The 14,043-nt window shown below is 41.7% G+C and overlaps 1 protein-coding gene across 3 annotated transcripts; it reads right to left on the bottom strand.

The window, feature by feature from the left end:
- Window positions 1-3,333: 3,333 nt before the first annotated feature.
- On the bottom strand, window positions 3,334-12,588 carry PCNP (PEST proteolytic signal containing nuclear protein). Of its 3 annotated transcripts, none has more exons than XM_053970444.1 (5): window positions 12,511-12,588; window positions 8,841-9,061; window positions 6,843-6,917; window positions 6,300-6,355; window positions 3,334-5,328 (listed from the first exon to the last, which is right to left on the bottom strand). In XM_053970444.1, the coding sequence occupies exons 1-5, from the start codon at window positions 12,563-12,565 to the stop codon at window positions 5,199-5,201; spliced, it is 537 nt and encodes a 178-aa protein (XP_053826419.1). In that variant the 5' UTR covers window positions 12,566-12,588; the 3' UTR covers window positions 3,334-5,198. The 3 variants fall into 3 exon arrangements, with proteins under 3 accessions (XP_053826419.1, XP_053826418.1, XP_053826421.1); XM_053970443.1 differs by lacking the exon at window positions 12,511-12,588 and adding an exon at window positions 12,127-12,434 and having other exon boundaries at window positions 8,841-9,009; XM_053970446.1 differs by lacking the exon at window positions 12,511-12,588 and adding an exon at window positions 9,085-10,328 and having other exon boundaries at window positions 8,841-9,009.
- Between the last annotated feature and the right edge of the window lie 1,455 nt (window positions 12,589-14,043).

Raw genomic sequence — 14,043 nt, 5'->3', positions numbered from 1 at the left:
GTAACCAAGCTAAGTCTATAATTAAAGAAAAGTGGGGGTTTCAAAAGGCTGAGTGCTGAAGGAGTAAGGTAGGCTTCTGTTGAACAACTACTGTTCCACAGGGATGCAACTACAGATGCACAGCAGCCAAGTGATGCGTGGATAATTTTTTGCCCTGCTTTGTTTCTACTGGAGTTACAACCATGTCATTCCTTGCTGTTAAAGGAAGCACCATGAATTTCTGCAGCACCAGTGAGGAGCCAGTTTTACAGGAGCCAGTTTTACAGCTGTGGCCAACAATGTGGTGGAACCCCCCAGCATCTCTGAAGCAGCTCTTAAGTGAGTCCTGTTCTGCAGAAAAATTCCAGCTGCTGCAGGCGAGAGGCCCCTGGTCACTGTCGTCACCCTCAAGTGCAGGGCTATTGGGGGGCATCCTTACAAGTCTCGTGTGACCTTTAAAGGACTGAGCAGAAAGGAAGTTTTTCTTGTTCCCCTAGGAAAAGTTTTGTGCTGCAGGCTTTGTCTCTCCTCAGGGGTCAATGCCTTCCAGCATTGCTGAGTTAAGTGGTGCTTTTACATGTGGAGTAGTGCAAGCTCTTCTTGTCATGGCTTTAAATTTTACATGTGAACAGGATTGTCACACAAGCACCTAAGTAACAGAACTACAGCACCCCTTTAGGCCCTTGTTCAGTGCCTGCAGCTGTAGAGATGGCAGCTGCTGTGAATGGGGACACTTCTGTCACCAAAGCACTGCTGTGATTCTGTAACAAGCTACTGAGCATCAACCAACACCTTATATGCAATTACCATGTTTAAAAATTAGGGGATGCTGGGGGAGAAAATAGATAATTACATTTTTATTATAACTTGCATTAACTTTAAATTAATAACTTGTACTCCCAGGAAAACATCAATATGGGTTCATAACTTCAAGTTTCAGCAGAGCTCTTGCTACAGAACCACAAACACTTTTTGCATATCTATCTCATCAGGAAATCCAATCCCAAGAAACAAATGTAAGAACTGAGCCACACGCCAAGCAGAGGTTTTCCAGACCTTGTTCCATGCCACTGCATCAGAAAGTCCATGCTCTGATTACCAGCCACTCCTGCCTCCTCCTTACCCAGCCTGAGGGGCAGCTGGCATTGGAGTGTCCAGACCTCAAACAGCTGCAGAGGTTTGGGCAGTAAATCTTGGGCTCCCACCACTGCAGACTGCTAAATGCAAGTTTGCAAACACAAACTGAACATGCTGTGTCCAGAGTTAAAGTGTAACAGTTGATGTTCTATGCTTTTAATTCCATGCATAACTATTTACCTTACCCCAGGCAATGGCTCCACATTATTAAACATGAGCAGCTTTCCTAAGTAAGCACCATATAAGATGCCAGTATTTCAAAATTAGACAATCTTTTTTTTTAATGAAACCAGAGGAAATAAGGGATGTGTTAATAGGATAAAGTAAAAAAGCAAACTGTTAATTATCCAATATTTATGATGTTCTAGTGAGTCATGACAGAGACACCAGACAACAAATTCTGGTGAGTTTAGAAGTACTCAGCATTCCTCAACTACAAGTTGAGTTATATAAGGAATATATAAGGAATAAATAAGGAATTTAAAAAAAACAAATCTTTGCAGAACACCCTTTAAAGCTACCAAATACACAGACAAAAAGCCTTCTTGAAACACTGTAGCTTCTTCAAACAGATTTATCTTATCTTACAGCAGCCTATAAAGAGTTCTAGTGACACCACTGAATTCCAATAGTTTAAAACCTGTTTTCCTCTTCAGGAAACAGAAGTTGCCATTTTCTCAAAAGCTGACTTCCTGCCAAGTCTCTTCAGAAAGCCAACTTTGATAAAGCCACTGGCAGCACACGAAGCTCAGCAGAGTCCTGTGAATTCTGACAAAGGGGTGCTCTACAAACCTGGCAGCCGTGGAGATGAAGCTCACCAGGACTGATGGCAGCTGCGGCTGCTGCCTTGGTGCTCCCAGGAGCACCACAGCTGGTTTTGCCAAAGTTCAACGAATACTGGGATTGGGTCATCTCCGATATGGCTCAAACTGGGAACTGGCACCCCTCAGTTACCTTAGAGACAGGCTGGGGACTCCTTCCTGCTGATCAAATCTTCATTCTGAGAATCAATCTGGACAATGCACCTGCCATGCTTTAAAGGAATGAAATTAGGTAAGGGGCCACACCCAGCACTGCTTGAAACATAGCCACCAGCAGTTCACTGCACTGTTTGGTGGGGCTGTTTTGGTTTGGATTTTTGGGAGGGGACTTTTCTTGCTGGTCTTTTTTTTTTGGGGGGGAGGGGGGGCAGGGGTTGTTGGGCTTTTTTATTATTTTAATACATTTAGATGAATTTGGATCCATTTACAAGCCAGCGAACTCAGCACAGCCCAGCTGCAGGGTAGCACAGAGAAAGTTACTGGGTAATTGCTCATATCTTCACCTTAGGTCATCAATGTTCAAGCTGTTCAGGTGCCAGTTCCTGCTAAGCAAGCATGAGCCCCATGGGATAAAACCACACAAGCTGGTATTTCAACCACTGACAGACACACACAGCATGCTGTACTAAGCAGTTCAAGGTCTCAGCATACCTCCTGGAAGCACTTCAGCTAAATCAGATCATTTACCATGAGTTTCAGGATTCTTGAACATCCTTAGGAAGAAAAAGCCAAACCAACTACCCAAAAAAAAAAAAAAAATTACACCAAGAACAAAAAAAAAGGCTCTCGGCATGCAAAAAACATGACTACTCTAACAAGAGCCTACAGCTTCAAGTTAATCCCAGCTAATATTGCCTTGATGATACTGTTCAGATCAGTCAGTTTGTTCTTGCAAGTGTCAGACATTAAATACCAGCAGACAAAATCCAGCTTGTTTGGCACCCAGTCCTGAGGAGACTGAGACCATCCTGATGGATTTGCTCCCATGAAACATGGAGAAGGATGAGAACACCTGCACTGGATGAGGCAGGATCACTGCTCACCTTCAGCTGAGATTTAGAAGTTTCTGCAGTCTCTCACAAGGTCTAGGATTATTTGTTGACCATGGAAGTAAGAAGATAAATATAACTTTTGCTCCCTCAGTTGCATGGAAGGTATTTCATAGTATGTCTGCTCTTCTGCCTAGCAATTTCCTAAATGATTTTGAAGTACAAGGAAATTCTGGGTATGAACATCTACTTCAGACAAAGATGTGAAAGAAAGTGGTGGTAGGTTAATTAAAACAAGGAATAGATATCTGAGTCATTCTCATATTTGAAGTTTTGTTTTGCTTTGTTCCTATACAAGTGATTGATATAGTATGAACCAGCTACTGAGGAGCACAAGAAAATAGCTATTCACTATGGATTTCCACTATCTTAAAGGGATTTATTTAGACAAACATAACCACATGTGATGAAAATAAGTGAAAAGTTTGTCTTGCCTAGTTCCAGTAATGCCCAAATTGGTTTTGGAAGGCCTGAAAGTCAGTTTTGAAAGTGTGTTTTAAATAAACCAAATATTTCTGCTATGGAAGAAAAATAATGTATACCTTTTTATGTTAAGTTTATAACAAGGCTTTTAAAAGAAAACAGTTACAGGTATTCAACTGCATCAGACTTCAAAAGAAAAAAGATTACACATACAATACAAAAATACAAAAAATATTTTTAGAACTTACAAACTCAAAAGTCTAAGTGGTCAGAGCTTTCCTAAAATAATAATAAAAAAATACATTTCAAGATGCACTTTCCTTTCTGCACTTGCAAGTTCAACTTTAGCAAGAAGACAGTTTTAGAGGCAGGATGAAAGCAACTAATATATTGAATGCTACAACCATTTCCCAGCTGAAATTCAGTGGTTGACACTATCAGGTATTTGAGTTTAAAAAGAACCTTATGTTTATTTGGGTTATGGGAGGTGGTGCTGTTGGGGCAGGTGGTGGTATTGCTGTTGTTAATTTAACCAGTTAAACTGCTGTTCAATTTAACCAGTTCTGTTAATAAAATGTTTTTACAAAGATGCAGTCTAAATTAGACTGAAATTTAGACAGTCATTACTAGCACTGAAATCCTTCAGCACTGCCCTGCAATATGGAAGCTAAGAAATAAACTGACCAGATTCATGCCACTGTGGAGAATCACTGCAAAAGGAAGACAGGCAGGAAAAGGTCAAGTTTTATTTCTGAAGCTGATTCTTGTTAGGAACATCAGGACTGCAAATACAGCATTCTTTGACCTGATAGCATCCACTGAGATCATAGGCATCAAGGCATTTTGTCTCAAATGGCAAGACAGGGAAAATGCATCTTAGATTTTTCATACTTAAGCAGTGAGTTACCGATTTTTGGTGTGGCTTTTATTCCTTCTAGGCATAGTAAAGAAAAATATTTCAACCAAAGGTGAAGCTTAATGTACATTAGCTTGTATTTTTGGTGGTGGCTTTTGTGTACCACTAGGAAATGCTAACAAGAACTACTCAAGGCTAATGATTTAAAAGGAGCACACTGAAAATACTGATTTACCTTCGTAATGAATATTCTTTACAGACTGTATCTAATATACAGACAAGGCCCATTTCCTTAGGACAGAACAGGCCACTGAAGGTTACACACCCTACATGAAATTTTAAACAAAATCAGAGCTAAGTTACCAGAGCCACTCAGAGCAACGTAATTCCTAGTTTGCAGAGACTTAACAAAAGGTGACTGCAGGGAGAAAAAAAATCCAAATTCTTACTATTTCCTGTGTAAGATTATATTCAAAGTAATAGTCCAGTAACACTTCTAGTACAAGACAATGCTCACTCTCTTTAGCAGAATTCATAGGAGTCAACTGTTTCTCCTGTAATGAAGAGGGAGCCAGAAGTGAGAATGCAAGAACATTCAATTTTAACCTGATTAAAGAGACAGTAACCTTTTTTTATCCACCTAATTTAATCACTGACAAAAAAAAATTATCTTAAAAAGGTACCACTCCAATTTCTTTATTATCTGTAACCTTTTGAAACTAATCACATGACCTACAAAATTAGCAAATGCCTTGAAATCTGTATACAAAACATAAATTACCTCTAATTTCAAACTCATTTATTAGTGTACCACTCAAAGTCTTAAAAAAGTGGCTCCAAAGATAGTCTCATACCATTCTTAAAAAAGGAAACTGTTCCTTTAATTTTACACCCTCCCCTCCCCCCAAACACCCAACTTGTAATCCACATCATTTAGTTATTTTCTTGGTCATGGACATTTCCAAGATGAGATTTTATATTTCGTTCCCATAGCTTCTGGTTGTCAGAAAATCCATGCTTTCCTTTATTGAACGAATTTGGTCCTGCTGAGGTTGGTGTATCCCTGTGAAAAGCAAAACAAGAGCAGATGAGAAAGCCAGCTCAACTATAGTAGACTGTGCCATATGACACTGAAAATGCTGATTTCAAGCCCAGTCTGCCCCTCTAACTATCACACAAATTTCCTTCTGCTACATCAGGAGCTCTCACTATTAGCAAGTGTAAGTTGGCCACAGAACTGATCTGTATATAGTATGTCATAACAGAGTGAGGAGATGGGGCAGGAGAGGAGGTGGCAGTGGTAATAACTGCTGCCAGCTACGAAAATTAAGAAACTGAGGATCCAAATTTGTTACTGGAGAAAAAGGAAAAACCACCAAACTAGAGAACTTCCAAAGTGACTGACTTTAAAAGCAGTCTATCATGACAAACACCTCTGAAATACAAATTCTCAAAATTCATCCCTAATTTAAGTGAAGTCTCCTCTGAAAACATCCCAACTTATTTTAGGACTGGTCCCCTACCCTCTCAAATCTGTGGCAAGCAGAAGAATTACATAATTTATTATAAAGTAAAGAAGCAATTTTTTGTCTTTCTGAGAGATGATTCTTATTTTCTCCTTGCACATGAGTTTAAAAATGTGACCAGACTACCTATTTCAAAGCAATTTATAAAAGGGAGAACCAGAAAAATACAAAGTAGAGAGACAAGCAGGAATTCCCACCTATTACACTTAAAAAAAAAAAAAAAAAGAAAGAAAAAAAAAAGAAAAAAAGAAAAAAAGAAAAAGCAGCTTCTATTTAATGCAGACTCAATTTCTGGCTCAAAAAAATGTAAATAAGATTCAAAGTTCAAATGCAAATGTAGTACTTTTAACCTCTAGATGACACATTTGAAAATCTTGTTTCTGGAGAAATGCTTCTTTAACCTATTCTACCTCGTTGTAGTCTCAAACCATCCTCAAGATCTGCCCTGAGCTGGGGAGGTATTCCATGCACTGATCCTTCTCCAAAGCACGGTTCAAAGCTGCCCTACCTTCCAATGTTCTTCATGCGCATCTTGGCTTCAGGGGGCATTTCCTCTGGTTCGCTCTGCAGGGACAAAGGAGGTCAGAGCAGGGCTGGGCGCCTACCTTTGGACACTTCAGTGCCTGACAAGATAAAGGCTGGACTACAGCCCTACAGCACAGCAAAGTGACCTTGGACACAATGGAGGTCCTACACGGTTATAAAACAAAATACAAATTCCTTTGTTCAACTCCATGAAAGAAGGAGCACTAATATGACAACAAAATATTTAGCAAACCAGAAGCACATCTTTCCTTTGCCTCCCCCTAATCAAGCCTAGAGAAAGCAAGTATTAATTCAAATTATGTTGTGCATCTTATTTTCAAGAAGTTATCAACATTTTAATGATTTCTTGAACCAACACAGAGGTATTGTACATTCTTAATCTGAGCCAAAAGAGATGCTTCTAGGTTGAAAATTCCTGACATTTATGTTAAGAACCATAAATAACCCACTTTCTCTGCCTACCACACCAATGGTATTTTGTGTTGATCACTGGCTTATTACTCACATCTTCATCTTCGTTGAAAGCTGCTGCTACAGAAAGGGTTTTTGGAGCCAGGGTTGGAACAGGCTCTTTAGGCTTCTGGAAAAGACAAAATGCACAAGTAACATAAGTCTACTAACTCAAAAAAGCTATCCATAGCTTTTTAAGTATTTTGGTAAAATTAAATCAAATATCTTCACTGAAATGGGCAGCCGGGGGAAAAGTTTTTGTCTGAATCAAGCACATAAAGGATTCTCTAATGACAAAGGAAAATGACTGCTCATTTATGTGTGATCACTCTGAGCAGCAAGCTGAGCCCTCTCATATTACAACTCCCCACATGCAGGTCTTAACTTTCTAGAACACTGCAGGGGTACTCAGCCACTGGTGCATGATATGAACAATTAAAACAGAACCTGAATAACTTGTGCTATTCAAAATTTTACTGTGCCACTATTTCCATTATTCTTTTGGGATATTCTTATCCATCAATGTCAGAAAAATAATATGTTTATTTTCTTCTATTTTAACAACGTGACAGCTTTCTCGCTTAAAACAATTCAATGCTTTTAAACTACTACCAGTATCTATCACACAGTCTGATTAATAGAAGTTCCTTTAAAGAGTATTTATTTTATTTCCAATTTTTTATTCCTCTATTTAAAGTGTAGGAAGTTGTCAAACTCAAAACTGTTACATGTACTACAACAGTGGTACCAGAAGTTACTTAACACCACTGAGAAAAAAACAAGTAACTAGTAACAGATTGCTACTATAGTACTAAATCAATCCTACACAGTGCTTTCTGCATTTTGCCTTTACTGGCAATTCTTTAATACACACTCGTAGAAGCTGGTACTGCAGCAGAGCCCTTATGCAACTGCCTACAGCTGTTCTTTACTAATACTGCACAACATATAAATACCACACCATTTTTAAAGCATCTATGCCCAAGGAATGGGGAATGTTCTAGGGGAGTAAAAATGACTGAAGAGAAACAGGGCAAATTTCAGCACTGTCCGTCACCCACTAAGTTCAGTGAACCAGAAATCCTGAGCCAAATTTATTGACACTTTGGACATTAAAAACTGAAGTATGCTAGAAGCTCAGAGAAGGAAGCCTCGTCTATTTTTCTAAAGTCTGAGCTGGCCTGGCTGTATTTATACCCTAGAATGCTGCCAGCACACATCTCCCTTCAATCTGAAAATAAGAGCACCCTTTTAATCCTCTGCAGGTTTCTAAAATGCTGGCATTGCGGGTACAAGGGTTTCACAATTAGAGCTGGAATTCGGTGCAGACAGCTACTTATATCCATCACAGTGATAGGTGGGAAATGTAAATTAACTGTATTAAACAGAGAGACAGCCCCTGGCTTGTCCTTGGCCAAGCCAGTGGAGGACTACTCTGGAAGTACAGAGAGTCATCAGATTCCAATCTGAACAAGCACAAGGATACCTTGTACTGGACAATCAAGGGGATCAGAATTCTTAGAAACCCATGTAACAAAGCCCCATCTCTTACATTTAACACAAATAAATCATACTGACCTTGCAAAGAACAGGCAAAGCCAAGGAAATACGCTATAATTCCCCATGCTAAAATAAGATCTTTGGAGTGGAAGACAACCTATTAAGCCATCTAGATGCTTTCTTCTAGCTTTAAGCATCCTATGCAATGAAGATCCCAGCACTCATTTCAAAGTAGCCTGAACAGCTTAACAAGTCTGCTCATTTCCTTCAGGAAATTACTGCAGATTAATCAAATCTCATTATAAAATTATTCGGCATGTTCAAAGATCTACAGTTCATTTCAATCAAGTCTTATGATTCCTGAGACTACTGACCTGTTATTAATCACCTTGAAGTACTTACACATGCACGACTAGCTGGCCCTGCAACGCCTGCTTAAGCTTTACCCAAGTTACCCTCATGGGAATTCAAGTTTCTTCTGCAAGGAAGCCTCCCCAAAGTACTTCCCTTTTCCCTCAGTTTCCCTAAAATTAAAAGCCCTCAGTAAACTTACATTTGCTCCCAGTTTGATGGATATTGCAGATGCCTTCTTTGTTGTCTGACTGCCTATGGAAAATCCAAACTTGGACATTTTGGCAGGAGCAGGCTTTGTGGTGAAGTCTTCAGCTTCTTCATTAGCTGCCCGTTTCTCTGCGCTGCGACTCGAACTTTCTCCTCCATTACTGGAAGAAACAGTCTTAGTTTTCACAGGTTTTTCTGCCTCTTCTTCAGGTCCTGGTGAAGTCGAAACAACTTACCAAGATGAGCTACTTTTATTGAGCAGATTGATGGGAGCAGCAACCTCAAAAAGCATTATACTTTGGGTTCAATAGGTAAGATGTTTTTAGTGACAGCAGTTTCCACCAATGTATATTTAGTGGACAGCAAAACACAAAGAGGAGAAGAAACTGCAAGCACTCCACTACTTGTAAAGAACTTCTTGTATGAGTCAGGAAAACCATCTTGAAGCACCATCTCTTTATTTAGTATGGAAGTCAAAGTTCATGTAGTAAATTAAATGTAGATGACTAAATCTTTTTAAGTTTTTAAGTTGCCACAGATAAGCTTTCATAATTGGAATCCCAATTCCAAATATAGAGTAGATAACCTAAGTTAAAATTAATTCTACTAAATTTCTACAAAATCATGTCCATGCCAGTCTCTAGGCTTGTCTGGCACAACTCTAAAATCATGGGAGTGACTACAATGAGGCCGTCTGTCTCAATCATGTTTCAAGTCACTGCTTGTCCGCATCTCATCTGTAATAAATCTGCCAAGTTCTGCTTGAGGAAGGAATCAGCACTAAAAAAACATATATATAGATTTCATCTTTTCTGGTTTTGTATAGTCATGGAAAACATAGCAGCTGAACAGTGATCCACAGAGAAAAAATATTCAAGCAACACTTCCATTCCTATAAAATCAGCTTCTTCAGCTACACCAAGAGACAAGGATGTCTTTGAAAAACTCATATTGAACAGAGTAAATGCTTCAGCAAAAAGACACTTCCCTGCTGCTGCAATAAGCAAACCACTGCAGTAACAGAAGGGGGGAAAAACCAACACACATTAAGGAATGGACAGGGAAGTGCTCACAGCAGCAGTTTAAAACAAACTGGAGCTAGCACAAGTTCCTCATCACATCAAATGGAGAACAGCACCTTCCAGGCACAGCAAATTCCACCCATAAGGGGATAAAGCTCCTTGCACTGCTAATGCAAAAAGCTACTATGTAAGATGAAGCAATGGGAGAGAAGGAAGTCTGAACTGGGAGTCAACAAAATTGTAGCTCTGAGAAAAAAAAAAAAAAGAAGCAAACAACATCAGGAAAGAGAAAAACTAGGGACTTAATCTATATATATATTTGTCTGCTATTTCCCAAATCAGAAGCAGCAGGATATACCACTTCTACCCCACTCTTCCAGGTATCAATAAGTGATTGAAACCAAAATGGATTTATCATTCACCTTCAGAAATATGGCAGATCACAAAAAAAATGGTAACTTTAATCAATTTCACTGTATTAAAAAATGCTACTAGAAATTTGATCCAGAAAATATAGATATAAAAATGAAAAACAAAGGAGGAAAGAGAAACAATCAAAATTTACACAAGTGACCTTGGGTACTGGTAGCTGTCTTAGCAGAGTGTACCAAACAGCAGTCTGCAGAGACTGTCAGAGCATTCTTACAGTTAGTCCATGGAATCACATTAAACAGAATGTTCCAAGTGCAGCCTCAGTACACTAGAGACTGTGCTCCAAGGGTAGCTAGAAGATTCACTGGCCGGATTTGCTGGTTCCTGTTGGAACCGTAGGGCTAAGCCTTCTTTTGCATAACATACAAAATCCATAGCAGCCCAAAATTCAGGGCACAGGGAACCAGTTCCTAGACTAGTGATAGCTTGAAGGTTATCACACTACTTCTTACAGCTTACTTCTTTTAAGTGCAAATTCTCAAATACTGCTAAGCACAAGGTGAAGCCTAATACAATCTACCCATATCTGTTTATCTGTTTTCTCAGCAAATCCTAAAGAGCATCTCTCTCAGAATTAGTTCCTACCAGCACTGCATTCTGAGCGTTATTTCTACTGGGCTTGCCAAAGCATGAACACCAGACTGATGAAGGAAACACTCTTGCTTGATGAGAGAGCTGTAAGGGGCACAAGTCAACTGGGGAAGGAGGGGAGGGAGCTGTTGTGCTGCTTGATTTCTGCAGGAAACAGAAATGCAGGCATATTAACCATTAAGCAGGTGTCTACCATCTCCCATTCCAGTCCATATATATATTCCAACATATCAAGGCTGCTTTATCATTCTCTGGAGGTCATACTTCACCTACAGAAAGCACCAGTACTATTTCCAAACTAGACTGGCTAGTGCCCTTTCCATGGATTGCAAACATTAAAAGCTGTCCTATCCACAGCTAACTTTTACTCATGCGTATCAACAAGCCACACAAGTGGGCAACTTCCATGGCCCAGGTGGCTGAAGTGCCAAGAGTGACAGTGCCATCTGCACAGCATTTCAGGATCTGTTATCCATGGGAACCACTGGGGCATGTGGGAACAAACCTCTCACAGCTAAGTTAATTTTAAGATAAGCTCCATTATCTTGCCAAAAGCTAAAGACTGCAAATTGCTTTCAAAAATCGTCAGGGAACAACTATTCTTCCTTAGGGCCAAGGTACCTCAACTTATTCAGATCATGTTTCAGCACACAAAACAGTACACAAGACAGTATGAATTACTGATGTGCTGATGCTGTCCAGTTACTGTATTACTAATACAAAAAAACACCCAATACCACCACCAAAAAATAAAAAACAAAAAGCCACCAAAGCCCAACAGAGAACCAAGAGTCAAGGAACACCTAAAATCAATACTCTTCTAATGTCAGTGATTATCAGAAATAACATTCACTGTTGAGGCTATCCTGATTAGTTTACAAGTCCGATTTAATTTTTCGACAGATCTAAGAAGGGCCCTGTCTATACAGATATACTGGGAAAAAAAAAAAAAAAAGACTACCAAAACCCAATTAAAACAAAAAAAGAAACACACCAAGAAAGAAAAGCTTTATCTTTGCAAAGACACTGTCCTCTCAACTTTAAGGGAAGAAAGAAGAAAAAAAACCATACAATTAAAATTTTCGAACCAAATTCTGCAGAAATTAAAGGAATGTCCAGTCACAATATAAATACTGTAAGACCAAAGAGCAAACTTACAGATTGTTGCCAAGCAAAAAAATCCCCAAATGCTTAAAACAGCAATTAAAGAAAATTCATTTATAAAAAAGGTACCATAACTGCTGAAAGTTAATAGCTAAGGCTCTGTCTTCATCCTTGCAGACAGCAACAGTCGTATTTCTCTCAGAACACGGCGTAAGTACTCCGTGTATTTTTACGTAAGAGAAATAGCGTATTTGCATGGACAAAGAGAAGCTGGTGTGTTTCTACGAAAGCGCCGGTAAAGCTGAGCACGGCAGGCGCGACTCGGCCTCTCCTCCAGCGCAGCCCCCTTAGGCCCAGGCCACCCACTCTCTTCGCAGGGCCGGGCACCGCACGGCCCGGCTCGGGCAACTCACGGCCGGATGAGGCACACTTGGATCCCCTCCACCCCCACTGGACCAGCCTGGAGCCCGTTCCCACCCCACAGCTCCGCGGTGAGAGGCTCTACATGTTCACCTCCTGCGGGCTGCGGTCGCTTCGCCTTCTCCCCCTCGGCTCTGCCGTCCGCCATTTTCCCCGCCTCCTCCGCCGACTCACGCGCCGCGCACGCGCGCCGCTCGGGCCCGTCCCCGCGAGGACCCGCTCGCGGCCCGGCCGGCCCCGCCCCTGCGGCGCGCGGGGATGGCGCGGCGGGAGCGGCGGGAACAGCGGGAGCGCGCCGAGCAGCACCGATCTGATGCTCGTCCGGAGCTGCTGCGCAAATGGGCACGGCTTCCATTCCCTCCTCCGGGAAAAGCGGGACGATCAGAGTCCCCCTCCGGCACTCCTAGCATCGCACTCTGAGCCTCTGCGTCTCAGGGGCGCGAAGGAACCACGTCCGCTGCCGCGCCCTCCCCACTGCGCGTGGTTTAACGATTACCTCCCGTGATTCACAAATACCATTACCTCATTGCCTCCTCGGTGTGTATAAATATCTAAACTGTGTGGAGGTGGTGCGCCAAGAAGGATCCGGTGGTGCCAAGCCATGGGACAGGAGGCAACGGGCACAAACTAATGCACAGGAGTTCCACCTGAACATGAGGAAGAGCTTCTTTCCTGTGCAGTGACCGAACACTGGACAGGTTGCTCAGAGGGGCTATGGAGTCTCCCTTACTGGAGATATTCAAGAGCCTCCAGATACAACCCTGTGCCATGTGCTCTGGGATGACCCTGCTTCATTCGGGAGCTCGGACCAGATGACCCACTGTGGCCCTTTCCAACTTAGCCAGCCTGTGATTCTGAGAGACTAGTTCAAGTGAGCAGTGACACCACCTTCCCCCACCCCAGTGTGCAAGCCAGTCTGCAGATCAGAAGAGGCTGTTTGTATGGAGCAAGAGCAAATGACAGAAGGGACATAGCACCCAGCCCATGGCAGGGGGGTGGCTCTAGATGAGGCCCCTTCCAGCCCAAACCATTCCACAGTTCTATGACTCTCAGCAGCACGTAGCAAGGCACACACACTCACAGAGCCAGTCCTTGTACTTCAGGGCTTCCCAGGGAGCTGAAGGCAGCTCTCAGCATCACCTGGAACACCACCCTAGGGTGAAGCTTTGTGTACTTCCCAAGGACACACAGCTGAAAGGAACCAGGTAAACACCCTGTGCCAGAGGTGATCCATGCCTGCAGGCCCCTGCACCTCAAACAGGCAGTGAAAGGCAGTATCAGGGTAGTGAATCTTCTGCCTTCCAATCCCCACCTTACAACAGCATGTAGGAAGAGGTCACCAGGGAGTGGGTCATCACCAACTCATCATCTGCCATCACTGACTTTAAGCATCACCCAGAAAGAAAGCCCTCCTCATCCTACAGACAGCAGTCCTGTATTTAGCTGCCCATGGCAGCTCTGCAGCCTGAACACAGACTTCCAGAGAGACACCAATATATTTTGAGCTGTGAGAAATATTAAAAGGCTCTCTGCTCCTCTAAGTATTTACTAATAGGGCAATTTACCATCTCAGAAGTTCCAGCACTTTGGGAAATCTACATTACATGGTCTGAAAACACAAGCACT

The sequence above is a fragment of the Vidua macroura genome, chromosome 2, assembly GCF_024509145.1.
Source record: "Vidua macroura isolate BioBank_ID:100142 chromosome 2, ASM2450914v1, whole genome shotgun sequence".
Lineage (NCBI taxonomy): Eukaryota > Metazoa > Chordata > Aves > Passeriformes > Viduidae > Vidua > Vidua macroura.
The sequence above is the reverse complement of the archived record's forward strand: the minus strand, read 5'-3'. Positions and strand labels throughout refer to the sequence as shown.

Excerpts from the sequence above, each read along its gene's own strand:
- PCNP (XM_053970443.1), bottom strand. The coding sequence starts at position 12,254 with ATGCAAATACGCTATTTCTCTTACGTAAAAATACACGGAGTACTTACG. Across the intron at positions 6,918-8,840 it reads CCATCAAACTGGGAGCAAAT|AAGCCTAAAGAGCCTGTTCC; the intron begins GTAAGTTTACTG and ends TGTCTTTTCCAG. Across the intron at positions 6,356-6,842 it reads CTTTCAACGAAGATGAAGAT|AGCGAACCAGAGGAAATGCC; the intron begins GTGAGTAATAAG and ends TTGTCCCTGCAG.